This window comes from Eriocheir sinensis, chromosome 39 (assembly GCF_024679095.1).
Source record: "Eriocheir sinensis breed Jianghai 21 chromosome 39, ASM2467909v1, whole genome shotgun sequence".
Taxonomy (NCBI): Eukaryota; Metazoa; Arthropoda; class Malacostraca; order Decapoda; family Varunidae; genus Eriocheir; species Eriocheir sinensis.
In genome coordinates, this window is record NC_066547.1 from 8,887,514 (window position 1) to 8,901,786 (window position 14,273).

Consider the following 14,273-nt stretch of genomic DNA (forward strand, 5'->3'; position numbering starts at 1 on the left):
GTCAGATTGGGTTAGACCGTTAAACTGATTTTGGTAAGAGTTGTTAAGTGATTGTTCACGATAAATGCGTGTGATGCATTTTGCGCTGCGCCGTGATTATTAGTGACTGTAATCTACATATTCCCCGCTTAATGTTATAATGGGTCTAGAGCTAATTCCACAGTCCAACGTAGTGTCTCCGTAACAGTCCGAACCAAACTATACAATCCCATGCAATCCATAACGGGGAGGTTTCCTACTCGCCACCAGACACATGAGATCTTTCCCGTTTAGTTTCATCCAATTGAGCTTAAAATTAATATGAACGCCAGACGCTGTACAAGGAAATTTGGAAGTCTTTGTATTGGTTTGGGAACTTACTAATCCATCGTGGCGAACTGTGAAACTGAAAAGAGAAGTAAAAAGAAAAGTGTAATAGTGGAAAGAAACAAAAGGGCAGAAAAGAGAAATGCAAAAAGAAAAGTCCAGAGTAAGCTAAAGTGAAGAAAACAAAGGAAAAGAAAATAGAAAAGCAATTAAGGTCAGTGGAAGTAATTAGAGTGAAGAGAAAAACAGAGCTCAGTGCAGGGTGAAATATATAGGCCTATGTGTACGCAGTGAGGTAACTTTTTTATTTATTTATTTATTTATTTATTTTTTTTTTTTTTTTTGGTATTTCGTTGGGGATATACCCCAATGGAGGAAGGCGGTGCATGCCGCGCAACCCCCCCGACGGCTGGTAAAGAGATACCCAATTCTTTCAAGGAGGAGGCCCAACAACTTAGTAACTTAGGCAGCTTTACACCTGGCAATTCCTGGTCGGCAATACAGCCGCGACGATCTAGCGGGTACACCAGCTGGGTGCTCTCGGGAGCAAGTACGTTCACACGTGGGAGAAGCTGGGAGCATCAAGACTATTATAGTAAATGCAAGGGCATGAATTCATCCCAGATACCCCAAAAGGCTACTACCATATCTTAAAACCACAATGAGTTTGGTCCATTAGCCTAATATTGTAGAAATACTTTAAGTAAACGAGTTTTACCTTCAGTAGTATTGATTGATTGATTGTTCATTGTTGCATTTAAGAACAAAGGAGAAGGGAAGAACATGCCATCGCAACCCCCAGGCATTACAGTGTGATTATATAATACACGAAAATAATCGTTCCTTACCTCCTTCGATATCTCGCAAAGAGATAAACATTTATCGTATGTTGCTGCCACTCTCTCAAAAGTCGTTTTCCGTAGACTCAGTTTCTCATACAGCTTATCTTGTGGGTCCCACAAGTATCTATGCTGCCTAACTTCTTCTAGTTATGCCACCTCGGCATCCTGGCTCCAAATCTAGTTGCCTGTATCTGTCATTTCTTGTTTTATTGGCGCCGACATGTTGTACTCAGCCGCCAGTCGGCAATACAAGACGGACGGGGACGCGCTCAGCTGCAGAAAACTTGCCGCGAGAAGGGCTCCCAGACCCAGACCCAGACCAAAAATGCAGCCGCGCCTGTATTGCCGACTAGGAATTGTCAGGTGTAAAGCCGCCTTAAGAGTGCGTGAAATATGAGTATCTAAGTGCAAAGAAGACCTAAGAAGTGATACAAAGTAGAGCAGGTGAAAAGAAGTAGAAGAGAAAGTCCAAGAAGAAGAAGAAAAAGAAGAAGTGTGCTAGTTGGGAAAGGGGGGGATTAGGAGAATCTGAGGGTGTACGTGACAGTAAGCACGCGATTTCTTGTACCCGCTAATCCCTTCCGAGGGATAATTCCGACAGGGTGCGCCCATGACCTCTGTGCAGCTGTCCACCTGCCAGCACGTATGTATGCTCGTCACCAAATGATTGAAATCAGTCACTTTACAATCTTCATTGTGTAGTGTGCACCATGGCGCCCTGTTCGGAGACTTCTGCTTCCCGATCATCTCCCTTATCCTCATTTGATAAGGAGATGCTGGTCGACCTCATCAAGGAGTTTATTGAGGTCATCAGTGACAAGGAAACAAAGTTTTATGCCGTTAACAAGAAGGCAGCGGTGTGGCAGGAGATAGCCAGGAGGTTCAATGACTGACTGGCAACAGGAAGACGCCGCAGCAAGTCAGATAAATATGGGACTACGTCAGGAGCAAGTAAGTAACATTGATTATAGTATCTAGTCATATATTGGATGTCCGCATCCGCTTCCGCATCCTCGGGTTATCCGCATAATTTTTCACATCCGCATGTGATGAAATAAATATCCGAATCCGCACCCGCATCCGCACCACATACAAACAGGATGTGGCAGATATATTTTATACATTAGAGGCAGGCGTCTTGAATCCTCATGGAGCGATACTACATAGTCGTGAAAAAAGATGTAAATACATCGATATTTATAAAACTTGCTTGAGTTATTGCAAAAATAAATTAGTGCGTCTTTTCTAATTCGTTCAACTTCTCATGCTACTGCAGACATAGTAAAACAATTCAAATTTATGCCTTTCGCCAGCGGGAAAGGAAGCCTCCGCCTGGACTATCGTTCGGCGGCAAGTTCCATTACTATTTCGTCCTCAGCGCTGGCGAAGCGTTCATTCCGTCTAATGGTACCAAATATCGGATTGCCCGGAGAACTCCAGTGCCAGGCCTGGCGAAAGGTTTTTAAAGTACGGCCCTAAGAGGCGATCGATACAAAGCGGAATAGCTCAAAAGAAAAAGAAGTAGAAAGAAGAAGAAGAGGGAGTAAAAAAGGAAGAAAAGACGTAGAAGTGTGCGTAGTGAATTAAGTATCTAGGTGCAAAGAAGTAGTATTAATTAAGGAGGACCTAAGAATCGATACAAACGGAACAGCTCAAAAGAAGAAGTAGAAAGAAGAAGAAGAGGAAGTAAAAGAAGAAGAAAAAGACGTAGAAGTGTGCGTAGTGAAGTAGGCTATCTAATTACCAAAGAGGACCCAAGAAGCGATACAAAGCGGAACTCCTCAAAAGAAGAAAGAAGGTCGTATCAACATGGCAGCGGGCGTTGGTTGCGGTGGTTTTAGGTGCAACAATGACACAAGGAAGGACATGAAATTATACAGATTATCCCGCAGTCCTGAGAGAAGGTTGGAATGGGCAAACAAACTGAAGCATGACTGGCTACTGACCGGAAAACTCGCAGATGTCATAATATAAGCAAGTGCTATTTTATTTATTTTTTTCCTAATCCAACTTCTATGTGATTCAGTTTAAAGGCGGGATATCATATTAGCAAGACCGTCAGTGTCAAATAAGAACACGTAAATGTATTAGTTTGTTTCGTACTAAGTTTCCACACACATTTCTTGGCTATTTTCACGGTCGTTTTGATATCTACACTCTTTACTCTGGGTTTGCGGGAGGTATTATTAAGATAAGCAAATCACGTATGACAACAGAATTAGATTTGATAGAGGAGACGAGAGATGTTGGCGGGTTAGTAAAATCACTCAATCCGCCAGTATCTTGGGACGTCAGATGCACACTAAAAATTATAAAACCAAGCCTTAGTATATGATAACACGTCGTGGGTACTGCGTCGAGTGTTTCCACTTTTAAGGAATCTTCCCGATCTTAGGGCAGGTCGTGTAAAGCTTTGTAGGGAATTTTCTCAGGAATTTGTAAAAGTTAAGGAATTTTAAGGAAAATAAGCTTCCTTAAAAGACAATTTCATCCATTGCAGTTTTTGTAGCGTTTATCGGAGAAATGTGAAATGTAAACAGCCTTTTGTTTAGTATATGAAACCAATTTAAAGGCTTCATGCGTATTTTCTAATTGTTAAAATGCCAAAAGGATGCCAAATTTTCTTTACGTTTCGAAGTTTTTAAAGTGTTTACAGAAAATAAAAGCAGTTTTTGCTTGTTACTATGATCTGAGCCTTCACGCATATTCTTTTGATTGTCTCCATGCACGTATTTATGAATGTATAACGCCTATACAGTGCCAAGAGCAGGACTAAATTAATTATGATAAGCATGGTGTAGAGACATATGCATGGGTGTGTTCTGCTTGTTAGTGTGGCTGATAGTGTGACGGTAACAGCAAGGGTATAGGTTCTGTTACTTTTAATCTGGCTTGAAAATTTATAAATCCGTTACCTATAGTTGCTACAGCATTCTTTCATTTGTATAGTTGCACAATAATAATAATAATAATAATAATAATAATAATAATAATAATAATAATAATAATAATAATAATAATAATAAAGTAATATTGGGCGATATGAGACCTTATAATATTAATGTTTCAGTTATTATTGTTACAGGATTATAAGGAGCCGTGTCATAACTCACAAACTAAGCCTCTTCTAATTATTCTCAGTGTATTTCCCGGCAAAAAGCTATACCGTGGAACTGAAATATTAGTAGCTAACCGAACCTTAACTAACCTAGCCCAAGCTAAGCCGGGTGAGTGTTGAGTCTTGCTAAATTTCATGCATATGCGGCCGTGGGATGTATTAAGGGCTTGGCAATAATGGTTTAGGTACCCTACTTACGAGAAGACACAGACAGGAGGGGGACAACGAATGGAAGATATTTAACTAAGCAGGAAGGGGGGTGGGGTTCTCTCTCTCTCTCTCTCTCTCTCTCTCTCTCTCTCTCTCTCTCTCTCTCTCTCTCTCTCTCTCTCTCTCTCTCTCTCTCACACACACACACACACAAAACAGTAACAACGTAAAGGTGTATAAGGTCGATTGAAAAGGAGAGAGAGAGAGAGAGAGAGAGAGAGAGAGAGAGAGAGAGAGAGAGAGAGAGAGAGAGAGAGAGGAGAGAGAACCCGGAGTTATACTGAGCCTGTTACAGTGTTTAACTCGTCCGCTGCGATTGACACGGATTTCACTTTAACTGGTAGCCTGGTAACATAGAGTCCCAGATCTTTCTCTGCCTCTGTGGTGCATAGTGGAGTGTTTCCCATGTGGTACTGGTATGCTGGATTTCCCCTCCTAATGTGCATGACTACATTTTTCTTGATTGAATTGTAGCAGCCACTTTTTGTTCTATTCCTGTAGCTTGGTGATGTCTTCTTGTAGGAAATTCGCAGTCAAGGGGTTAACCCCTTGACTACGAATTTCCTACAAGAAGACATCACCAAGCTACAGGAATAGAACAAAAAGTGGCTGCTACAGTTCGCCTCAAACTTTCTAGGCTATATTGGAATGACCTCGTGTCACCCCACCCGGTCCGCACACCACAACTTCGCATCAGCTGGCCACTTCCCTCTGTCACTTATCCTCAACAAGTAGGTATTCAATCTTATCGCTCTCTCTCTCTCTCTCTCTCTCTCTCTCTCTCTCTCTCTCTCTCTCTCTCTCTCTCTCTCTCCTAATATCTATCAGTGATTGGTCACTTGGCAGAATGATAAGAAAAAAGGAAAATGTATTATCGCAATATCATACGGTTCAAGAGGAACGAGAACATACCCGCTTGAGCTGCGTCCTTCTCTGTAAGACAAAGGAAATTAACAGGTTACGTTGTATTCTTGAGCTTAGGCGATTCAGTAATAATAATAATAATAATAATAATAATAATGATAATACTTACGTTGAATTGTTTTGTGCCGTTTATTTTTCCCATTTCCTTACTGTGATCCATTTGGTAAAGTGTCAAACCTAAAGGCAGGGTGAATATTAATCGACTGGGGTGTTTGTTTGTTTTTTCGCTCAAAACCTAAACCTACCAAAAGAAGGGAAAGAAGATCCACAAACAAAGAAAGGACAAGTGTAACGTAAGCCATCGAGTACTTCATAACTAGCGCTGTCCTTGTTTGTCTCTTCCGCCCCGGAACAAAACAGGAAGGGCTGTCTGTCACAGGGTCGTATTTTAAAACATTTCGCAGCCCAAGTTCACATATTTGACATGGCTTTCGTAGGAGCTGTAGGCCTTTCCAGGGGTAGTTTTATGACCTTGGTGGTAGTTTGACCCTTCTTCTGTGCCGCGTACCTTAATTAAAAACACTCATGAAGACCCGATTGATCCGCTTTTTGACCTTTAGAAATAGTCAATGTGAGAAGCGATGGTGTCTTAAAATACAGCCTACCTACCCCACACGAGGAGGTGGTTCGGATAAAGAGGGTGTGGGTTAGGGAGGGGGGGGACTACGTGACTGCCGTCTTCACTTGATGCCCTCGAGTGACCAAAGAAGGGTTAGTTCAGCTTCACCGTCATTTTGATATCGATTATAGCTTTTGTAGAAATAGAGAAAGAAAACCACAAGCAAAATGTAAGCAGTAACAACAGAAACAATAAAAGAAGCAGCAACAATAACCATACTACTGCTACTGCTGCTACTACTACTACTACTACTACTACCACAAATTCCACCAGGAAGGACTCTCCTTCTGGCTGCCGACTTGAGAGGTGTCTTGATAACTCCTCGAACCTCTTTCTTATCAATTTCTGCAACATTCGCGGTCTTCGTTCTAATTTTCATTCTGTGGAACACCATCTCTCCTCCTCTAAACCTCACCTTCTCTTTCTCATCGAAACACAGGTCTTTGAGGCTACTGACAGCAATCTCTACTCTGTTCCCTCCTACTATCTCTATCCTAAATTTCAATCCAAAGCTGGATGTTGCGCCTATACTTTTAGTCTTCTACCTCTTAAGTTCCGCCGCCATGTTGCCTCTCATTCTATCTTCTATCGGTATTTTCATGCTGACTGCTCTTCTGAACTTGCTAACTGCATGCCTCCCCCCTTCCCGTGGCCTCGCCACACTCGACTTTCTACTCAAGCTCATCCCTATACTGTACAAACCCCTTATGCAGGAGTTAACCAGCATCTTCACTCTTTCATCCCTTACGCTGGTAAACTCTGGAACAATCTTCCTTCATCTGTATTTCCTTCTACCTACGACTTGAACTTTTTCAAGAGGAGGGTATCAGGACACCTCTCCTCCCGAAATTGACTTCTCTTTCGGCCACTCCTCTCTAATCTTTTTAGGGGCAGTAAGTAGCGTTTTTTTTTTCATTATTATTTTTTTAAGCCCTTGATCTACTACTACTACTACTACTACTACAACTACCACTACTTCTACTATATTCTACTACTACTACTACTACTACTACTACTACTACTGCTACTACTACTACTACTTCTATTACCACTACTTCTTCTATATACTACTACTACTACTACTACTACTACTACTACTACTACTACTACTACTACTACTACTACTACTACTAATAATAATAATAATAATAATAATAATAATAATAATAATAATAATAATAATGATAATAATAATAATGATAATAATAATAATAATGATAATGATGATGATGATAATAATGATCATGATAATAATAATAATAATAATAATAATAATAATAATAATAATAATAATAATAATAATAATAATGAGGTGGGGGAGGAGGCAGTGGCAGGTGCCGTGTAGTAAGCGTTGAAGAGGTGGGGGAGGAAGCAGAGGCAGGTGCTATGGAGTGAAGCTCTTGAGGGCATGTTAGATACTTCAAGTGTGCTAAATGCGATGATCATAAAGTCACTTTGATGTAATCACTGGAATCGAGCATAGTAAAACCTGATACCGAAGAGGAGATTGCGTAGCAACAGATAAGAATATATTGTGATATGTCAATGACCAAAAAGGAAAAGTTATATGGTAGGAAGAATAGTGACAGAACAAAAGGAATAGACAAAAGATTAGGGAAAGATAATATTATAAAGACGTGGGAATGAACAGTTTGCTAAGATAAGCGCTCGCGCGCGCACACACACACACACACACACACACACACACACACACACACACACACACACACACACACACACGTCACTACTATTGACGTCCCATCCAGTCATAGATAAGACCAACTTCTCTGTAAAAAGGAGTTTGATAACTCTGCCGATACCAGCACTATAGAGGGGAAAGGCACCCAGTGCCTTGTTTGTTCCTTTATATATATATATATATATATATATATATATATATATATATATATATATATATATATATATATATATATATATATCAAGGAACTGTCTTTAACGACATTTGTTGATATATATATATATATATATATATATATATATATATATATATATATATATATATATATATATATATATACACACACACACACACACACACACACACACACACACACACACACACACACACACACACACACACACACACACACACACACACACACACACACACACACACACACACACACACACACACACACACACACACACACACACACACACACACACACACACACACACACACACACACACATATATATATATATATATATATATATATATATATATATATATATATATATATATATATATATATATATATATATATATTTACAGACATACATACACACACACACACACACACACACACACACACACACACACACACACACACACACACACACACACACACACACACACATGGCAGTCATTATAAATAAAATTCGCCTGCGCCACTAACCTTTTCCATGGGCTCGCGCAAGATGCCCCCCAAGACAGCCTACCGGCGCTATCGGCAGCAAACACACTCACACACACAAAATAAATAAATAAATAAATAAATAAAAATCATCGACTTGCTCTATCCATGAAATTTATGGACTCCCCCTTGATCACTCATACTCGTGGTTGTCTGTTAAAGATACAACTCGGTGAGCAGGGTCGACACTCGACAGATGGGTAGCGTGCCACATATTCAGACAGTCGAAGTTGACGTTCACGGACTATGCAAGTTATTTGGCCTTGATTCAGTATTACAAGGTAATGGCCGAGTTAACAGGAATTCGTTACAGAGATAACCCATTATTCTGCGAAGACATAACCATGGGGGTTAATTCGCCTCTCAAATCTGTATTTAGTCTCAAAGTATCAAAGCCATATACTAGTATAAGACAAGGAACGTAAACGACATAAAGATCCGAATCTTGCCCTTCTGCACAGGTATCGACAGTGCCATGGTACTCTTGTTAAGCGAGTCCATAAAACCCTCCCTCCATAGACGCATAGTTACATCTGAAGAGCCTGAAGGCCGCCACGTTGACCCATACATTCAGTTCTGCCTTTAGTTCAAGACTCACTTCTCACCCAGATAGTACAATGGTGACACCTTTTAGTCTCCAGGACATGCAGATTATGTTACAAACCTAGCAGAAGTAATCACTATTAAAAGATATTTATATTCTATCTCATGTCCTTTGCTGCTGATTCATCTCTTTCTTTCGACTTAGCGACAAAAATATCCTAAGTTGCTACTCTTTTTTTTTCATGAGATTCATGCGCTTCCACTAAATTTTTGTCTGATATAATGACAGTTACATGATTATATAGGAACACACCGTCCCAAGATAAACGAGGGCGTGCGTGTGTGTATTTGTTGGTGTGTGTGTGTGTGTGTGTGTGTGTGTGTGTGTGTGTTTATTCATTGTAACTTGAGCTGTGAGCTGGCGCTCGTCGTGAGCCAAGATTTGGGTGCCGTGGGCGCGGGACGCCTTTGGAGCTTCGACCGCGGCAGGTGCCAGACCACCACCCCGGGAGGCGGGACACGACCCCAGCTAGTACTCGGCATGATACCCGGTACCCATTCACTGCTGGGTGGACAGGGGCGCGGGTGTAATCGCCATCCTTCGCTCCATCCGGGGATCAAACCCTGGATCTCTCGGTTGTGAGCCGAGTGTGCTAACCATTGCACTACGGCAGTGGTTCACAACCAGGGGTCCACGGACCCCTTGGGGTCCATGGAAGAATTTCAAAGGGTCCAGAGATATTCTAATTATTTTTAAATTTATACTGGAATTAGGAGACATGCGGCTCTGAATAAAATTCATACTACTGTTCACTATCCCTAAAACGGAATGCTTAAATGGTAGAATTGGTCTACATTAGCTAACGGTACCAGTCATGCTCACGGCACACGTAACAAATTTGGCCCTTGGGATGGTCATTAGTGGCCCGCGGCGTTTTAGGTGTCCACAGGTAAAAAAGGTGACTGGAAAACGGGGAACGGGACAAAAAAATTTGGGAACCACTGCATTACGGAGTACCCGAGTGTGTGTGTGTGTGTGTGTGTGTGTGTGTGTGTGTGTGTGTGTGTGTGTGTGTGTGTGTGTGTGTGTCCTCGGAAAGTGTTTTTTGGACAGGCTTATGTACAAGATATCTTCAGCTGTTGTTTCCTAACACATCCCTTCCTCCCTCGTATCTCAAGTGTTTCGAGATTCTGTTATATACCAGCGCCCTTCCCTTCCGTGTTTGCACCCGCCTCGCCGAATATTCGTAGCACCGAGATAAGCGTTGGGTGTTTTGCACTGGAATGGTGGAGTGGGTATTATGAAGGCGAGGATCGAGTCACATCACAGTGCATACATGTTCATTGCATGTATGAAGTGTGTGGACCGGGAGTGATAAGGACTGATTAGTTTGTTTTGATTTAAACTATTTTGTGGTTGTACTTTAACGCTCCAGTGACGGGAAGGAAACGGTTCTCTGCCAGATTTCTCCCCCTTGTTTTTGTTTACTTTCATTTTAGTAGTTTTTAAAGCAAAGTAGAAAGAGCAGTGAAGACGGTCCATGCACCATGTTCCTTGAGTCCTGTGTCTCTTGCTGGGGTTATGGGAAGCACAACTAATCCATCATGCATCAGCCTCGGGTCAGATTACTTCATGCCCTTTTACACTGAGTTGCCGCAGCATTAACATCGTCCCCAACTAATTTACACCACAGGCTGAAGGGATAAGGTGACTGAGATGAGCACCGAGACCACGCGCAGCTATAGCGATGTTCCCATGCAGCTTTAACTTAGCAACTTATTTACGAAGTCTTCAGTCTAAAGTGTTGATACGATTTTTTTTTAACGATTATAGACATGCCATATTTTCATTTTCTTCAAGTAACCTATGAAATACTGTTGTTATATGTATTTAAGGAAGTACCTTCTTTCATGTAGCTTACTTACGAAACCTAGGAATACTTTAAGATTCTAACGCTCCTCACAGCTACAGTCCTCGTAATCATCTCTGTATTCAGGGTCGTATTATAAATAGGGCAAACGTGACATGGTGTTTAGCACGCCTTACTACGAATCAGCGGGCGTGGAGTTTGAACTCGTCCTTTATACAGTCGGCGTCCAATTACTTTGCTGTTCATCTTCCTGTACGGGTTGGTCGATAAATGGGTACTTTGGGTAGATAAACTAAGTTAACCCGAATGTCCCTGTACCCTGTGTCCCTGGGTAGTGGTTTCTTACACACCACAGGCTCAAGGGCCAATGAGACGGAGATAAATACTGAGGCCACGCGCAGCCATACCGCCAACTTCATCTTAAAATGAAGATGTGCCAGGACCCTTTACAACAGGGGTAGTATTCATATTTTCATTGATACATTCAAAGCACACACACACACACACACACACACACACACACACACAGAGCGAGTAAAATAGAAAATATTATCTAATTTACTGCACGAAAGAATTTGATTACCAGCCTTATCAGGAAGGCCCGTCAGTAACACGTCGTATGCCGAGTGCCGACACAACAGGTGCCATAAACCGCCGCCGAATTATTCAGTTCTGTCACAAGCATCCTTTATCCACGAACAGGTAACCATTTATATCTTAGGTCATGCACGTCATAGTTTATGAAATTGTTAAACTGGACACAGTGATAGATAACCGTGTCAACAGCAGCGTTAATGACATTAAATGGAAATGATTTATCAATGAGCCCTTGCGAGGGAGATTACATGTGGAGTGATAATGGAGGGCCGAGGAGGAAGTAAACTAGTCGGCAGTTATCGCCGGGCAGGGAAGAGGTGAAGAGGTGGAACAATCGCTGAGGGAGGAACACCGACACGCCTCAGTGATACACCTTCTTCCTCTTCCTCCATTCTCAACCATTCATCATATAAATATTTTTTTACGAGAAAAATTCGAACGCTAAGGAAAACGTCTCCCTTACTACTATAATCTGAAGGGAGCAGAGCGGTGCATCATACAACTGTTTTTGCTTCTCACATGATGTGAAAAAGACCACGTGGACCGTTGGGAAAAAGAATGAATGTGTCTCCGGTATGGAGAAAGGTATCATAGACGTAATGGAAGGTCACTGAACGCTTCCTTCCCTAGCAGGACTTCGAAAGTGAGAAAATAATGATCTGACTGACGTAAAGACTAACTGCTGGCAATCGGAGAGGACTGACGACGCTCCTACGAAAGCAGGAAATTCATTGGAAAAAAATGCAGTAATCTCAATCATTATTTCCTATTATTATTATTATTATTATTATTATTATTATTATTATTATTATTATTATTATTATTATTCCATAAATATGGGTAACACCTGTCACTTCATGAGCACCCGAGTGTTGCTAGCGTTGTGTTGGTGCGTAAGCTGGGGCCTCCTGCTTTCTTATGAAGAAATCGGCCGCACAAGCAACACAAAACGCAACGTTGGCCCTGTTGACAAAAATATAAACTATGACGGGTACGAGCAACACGAAGGAAGGAGTTCGTGGAATCAGACTTTGGAAGACTACAGCTACGATGGTGTTTCTGTCGACTCAACTGAGTGCTTGTGTACTGGTGATGGTGACTGCTCCAGCGGGGTGAACGGCAGCACCTACTCCGCGAGAGGTGAGAGGAAGACGGGACTGTGAGGTGGAAGATTACTTGCCATACATAGATTTAGGTTTATGCACATGGAAATCTTAGGACAACAGTGAGGCACATAGGCAGCAAGCGCATTGCTCTTGTATAAGGATTCAAAGAGGAGGTGCTTGAGGCACATCATGCAGATCGGTGTCATTAACAGTCAAACACCTTAACAACGCAGCAAAACATTTCAAAGCATGCGCGTTATACTATTAAGTTCAACGTTTGATTTATTTCTACGCTTTGTTCTTAGAAGAGGACTTAAAAATGTCTCGGGATGTTACTAGATTAGTGTAATTCTCTCATACACTTACTTTATTGTTTGTTTTGTAGGTGGAGTCATGTGTTGCCATGGTGATCAAGCAAGTACGATAAATATTGCTTGATTAATTTATTGGTGTGTGATCATCATGTCAAGACGTAGAATATCTCGGTCATTCAAATGTTATGTGATGTAGGAGGGGGTGTGGTGTTAATTAAGCTTGGTGCTACAGTGCTATGTAAGGGTGAAGGTGTTGACTCAGGTGTTTATTGATTCATAACATGACAAGTACAAGGTATCAGAGACGTTTGTTGCTGTGGCTGGTCTGTTGCCAATGTCCTTAAGGAGGGTGAACACACCCCGCGCCCTCCCGCTACGTGAGGGCCAAAATTTAGACAGACTGATCGACTGGCAATAGAATGACAGGATAACTCTTATATTTGTTTGACTAACATTCGACTGAGGTTTAAAATCCTTCACAACAAGCAGGTGTAAAATACTAATTGTGACGATTTTTTAAAGTTTCATTTTATCATACAACCAGCGATATATAAAGGAAGTGGACCGGCAGGATGCTCAGGAAGGAGTCGCTAGAATCCTTGATGCTGTAGAAAGAAGCCGCGGGTCACACTTAGCCGAAATTGTTCATACGAGGACATACCGTCGTATGCATAAGACGAATACCACAAGCCATGTATAAGGAGTCCTGCTGAACACGCACGCCGTGCTGTATTAGAGGCACGCTACGGACGAGCCACACATGCACGCGTGTCAGTTTGTCATCCTGCTGCCCTCGGCCCAATGTATAAAAGGGCGAGACTCCCTTCCCAACATAGTTCGCTTATTACCCCTGCCAGAGGAACATTTATAACACGGAGCTTCACAATCTCCTAACCGCTGAAGAGAAGGAGGCTATGGTTATACTCGCCCGATACAAACATTGATATGTTTATATATTTACGAGTAATCAAAAGGGACTATCTAAGGAGGTATAATAGTGGTATGCAAAAATTAAAGTAAGGACACGGAGGCAAATGGTTTGCTGAGCAGAGAAAATAAACGAGAAGATTGTGTTATGTTTTTTTTGTTTTGGTATTTCATTGGGGATATACCCCAATGGAGGAAGGCGGAGCATGCCGCGCAACCCCCCAGACGGCCGGGAGAGAGATACCCAATTCTTTCAAGGAGGAGACCCAACAAAAGGGCTGAGGGTGTCGGAAAGAGCCCACCTTTCCACCCCCATGGTAACTGATAGGTCTCGAACCCATACGCTCCAGGCGCCACGCCGAAGCGCAAGGCCGAGACTCGACCACGGAAGCCCCCCTTGTGTTATGTGTGTTTCCTGTATGGTTCCTCAAGTACTTTCCAATTTCTGAATCGCTTATT

The 14,273-nt window shown here is 41.8% G+C and overlaps 1 protein-coding gene across 7 annotated transcripts in view; it reads left to right on the plus strand.

Moving 5' to 3' along the window:
- Window positions 1-1,569: 1,569 nt before the first annotated feature.
- Window positions 1,570-14,273, plus strand: part of LOC127008948 (adhesion G protein-coupled receptor L2-like) — a 37,048-nt gene continuing 24,344 nt past the window's right edge. For 5 of the 7 annotated variants that reach the window (XM_050881465.1, XM_050881466.1, XM_050881468.1 and 2 more), the window contains exon 1: window positions 11,756-12,607. In XM_050881465.1, the coding sequence (XP_050737422.1) occupies window positions 12,304-12,607 (304 nt within the window). In that variant the 5' untranslated portion in view covers window positions 11,756-12,303. Of the gene's footprint in view, window positions 2,100-11,754; window positions 12,608-14,273 lie in introns of those variants that run through there. The other 2 variants (XM_050881470.1, XM_050881467.1) reach the window with 2 other exon arrangements.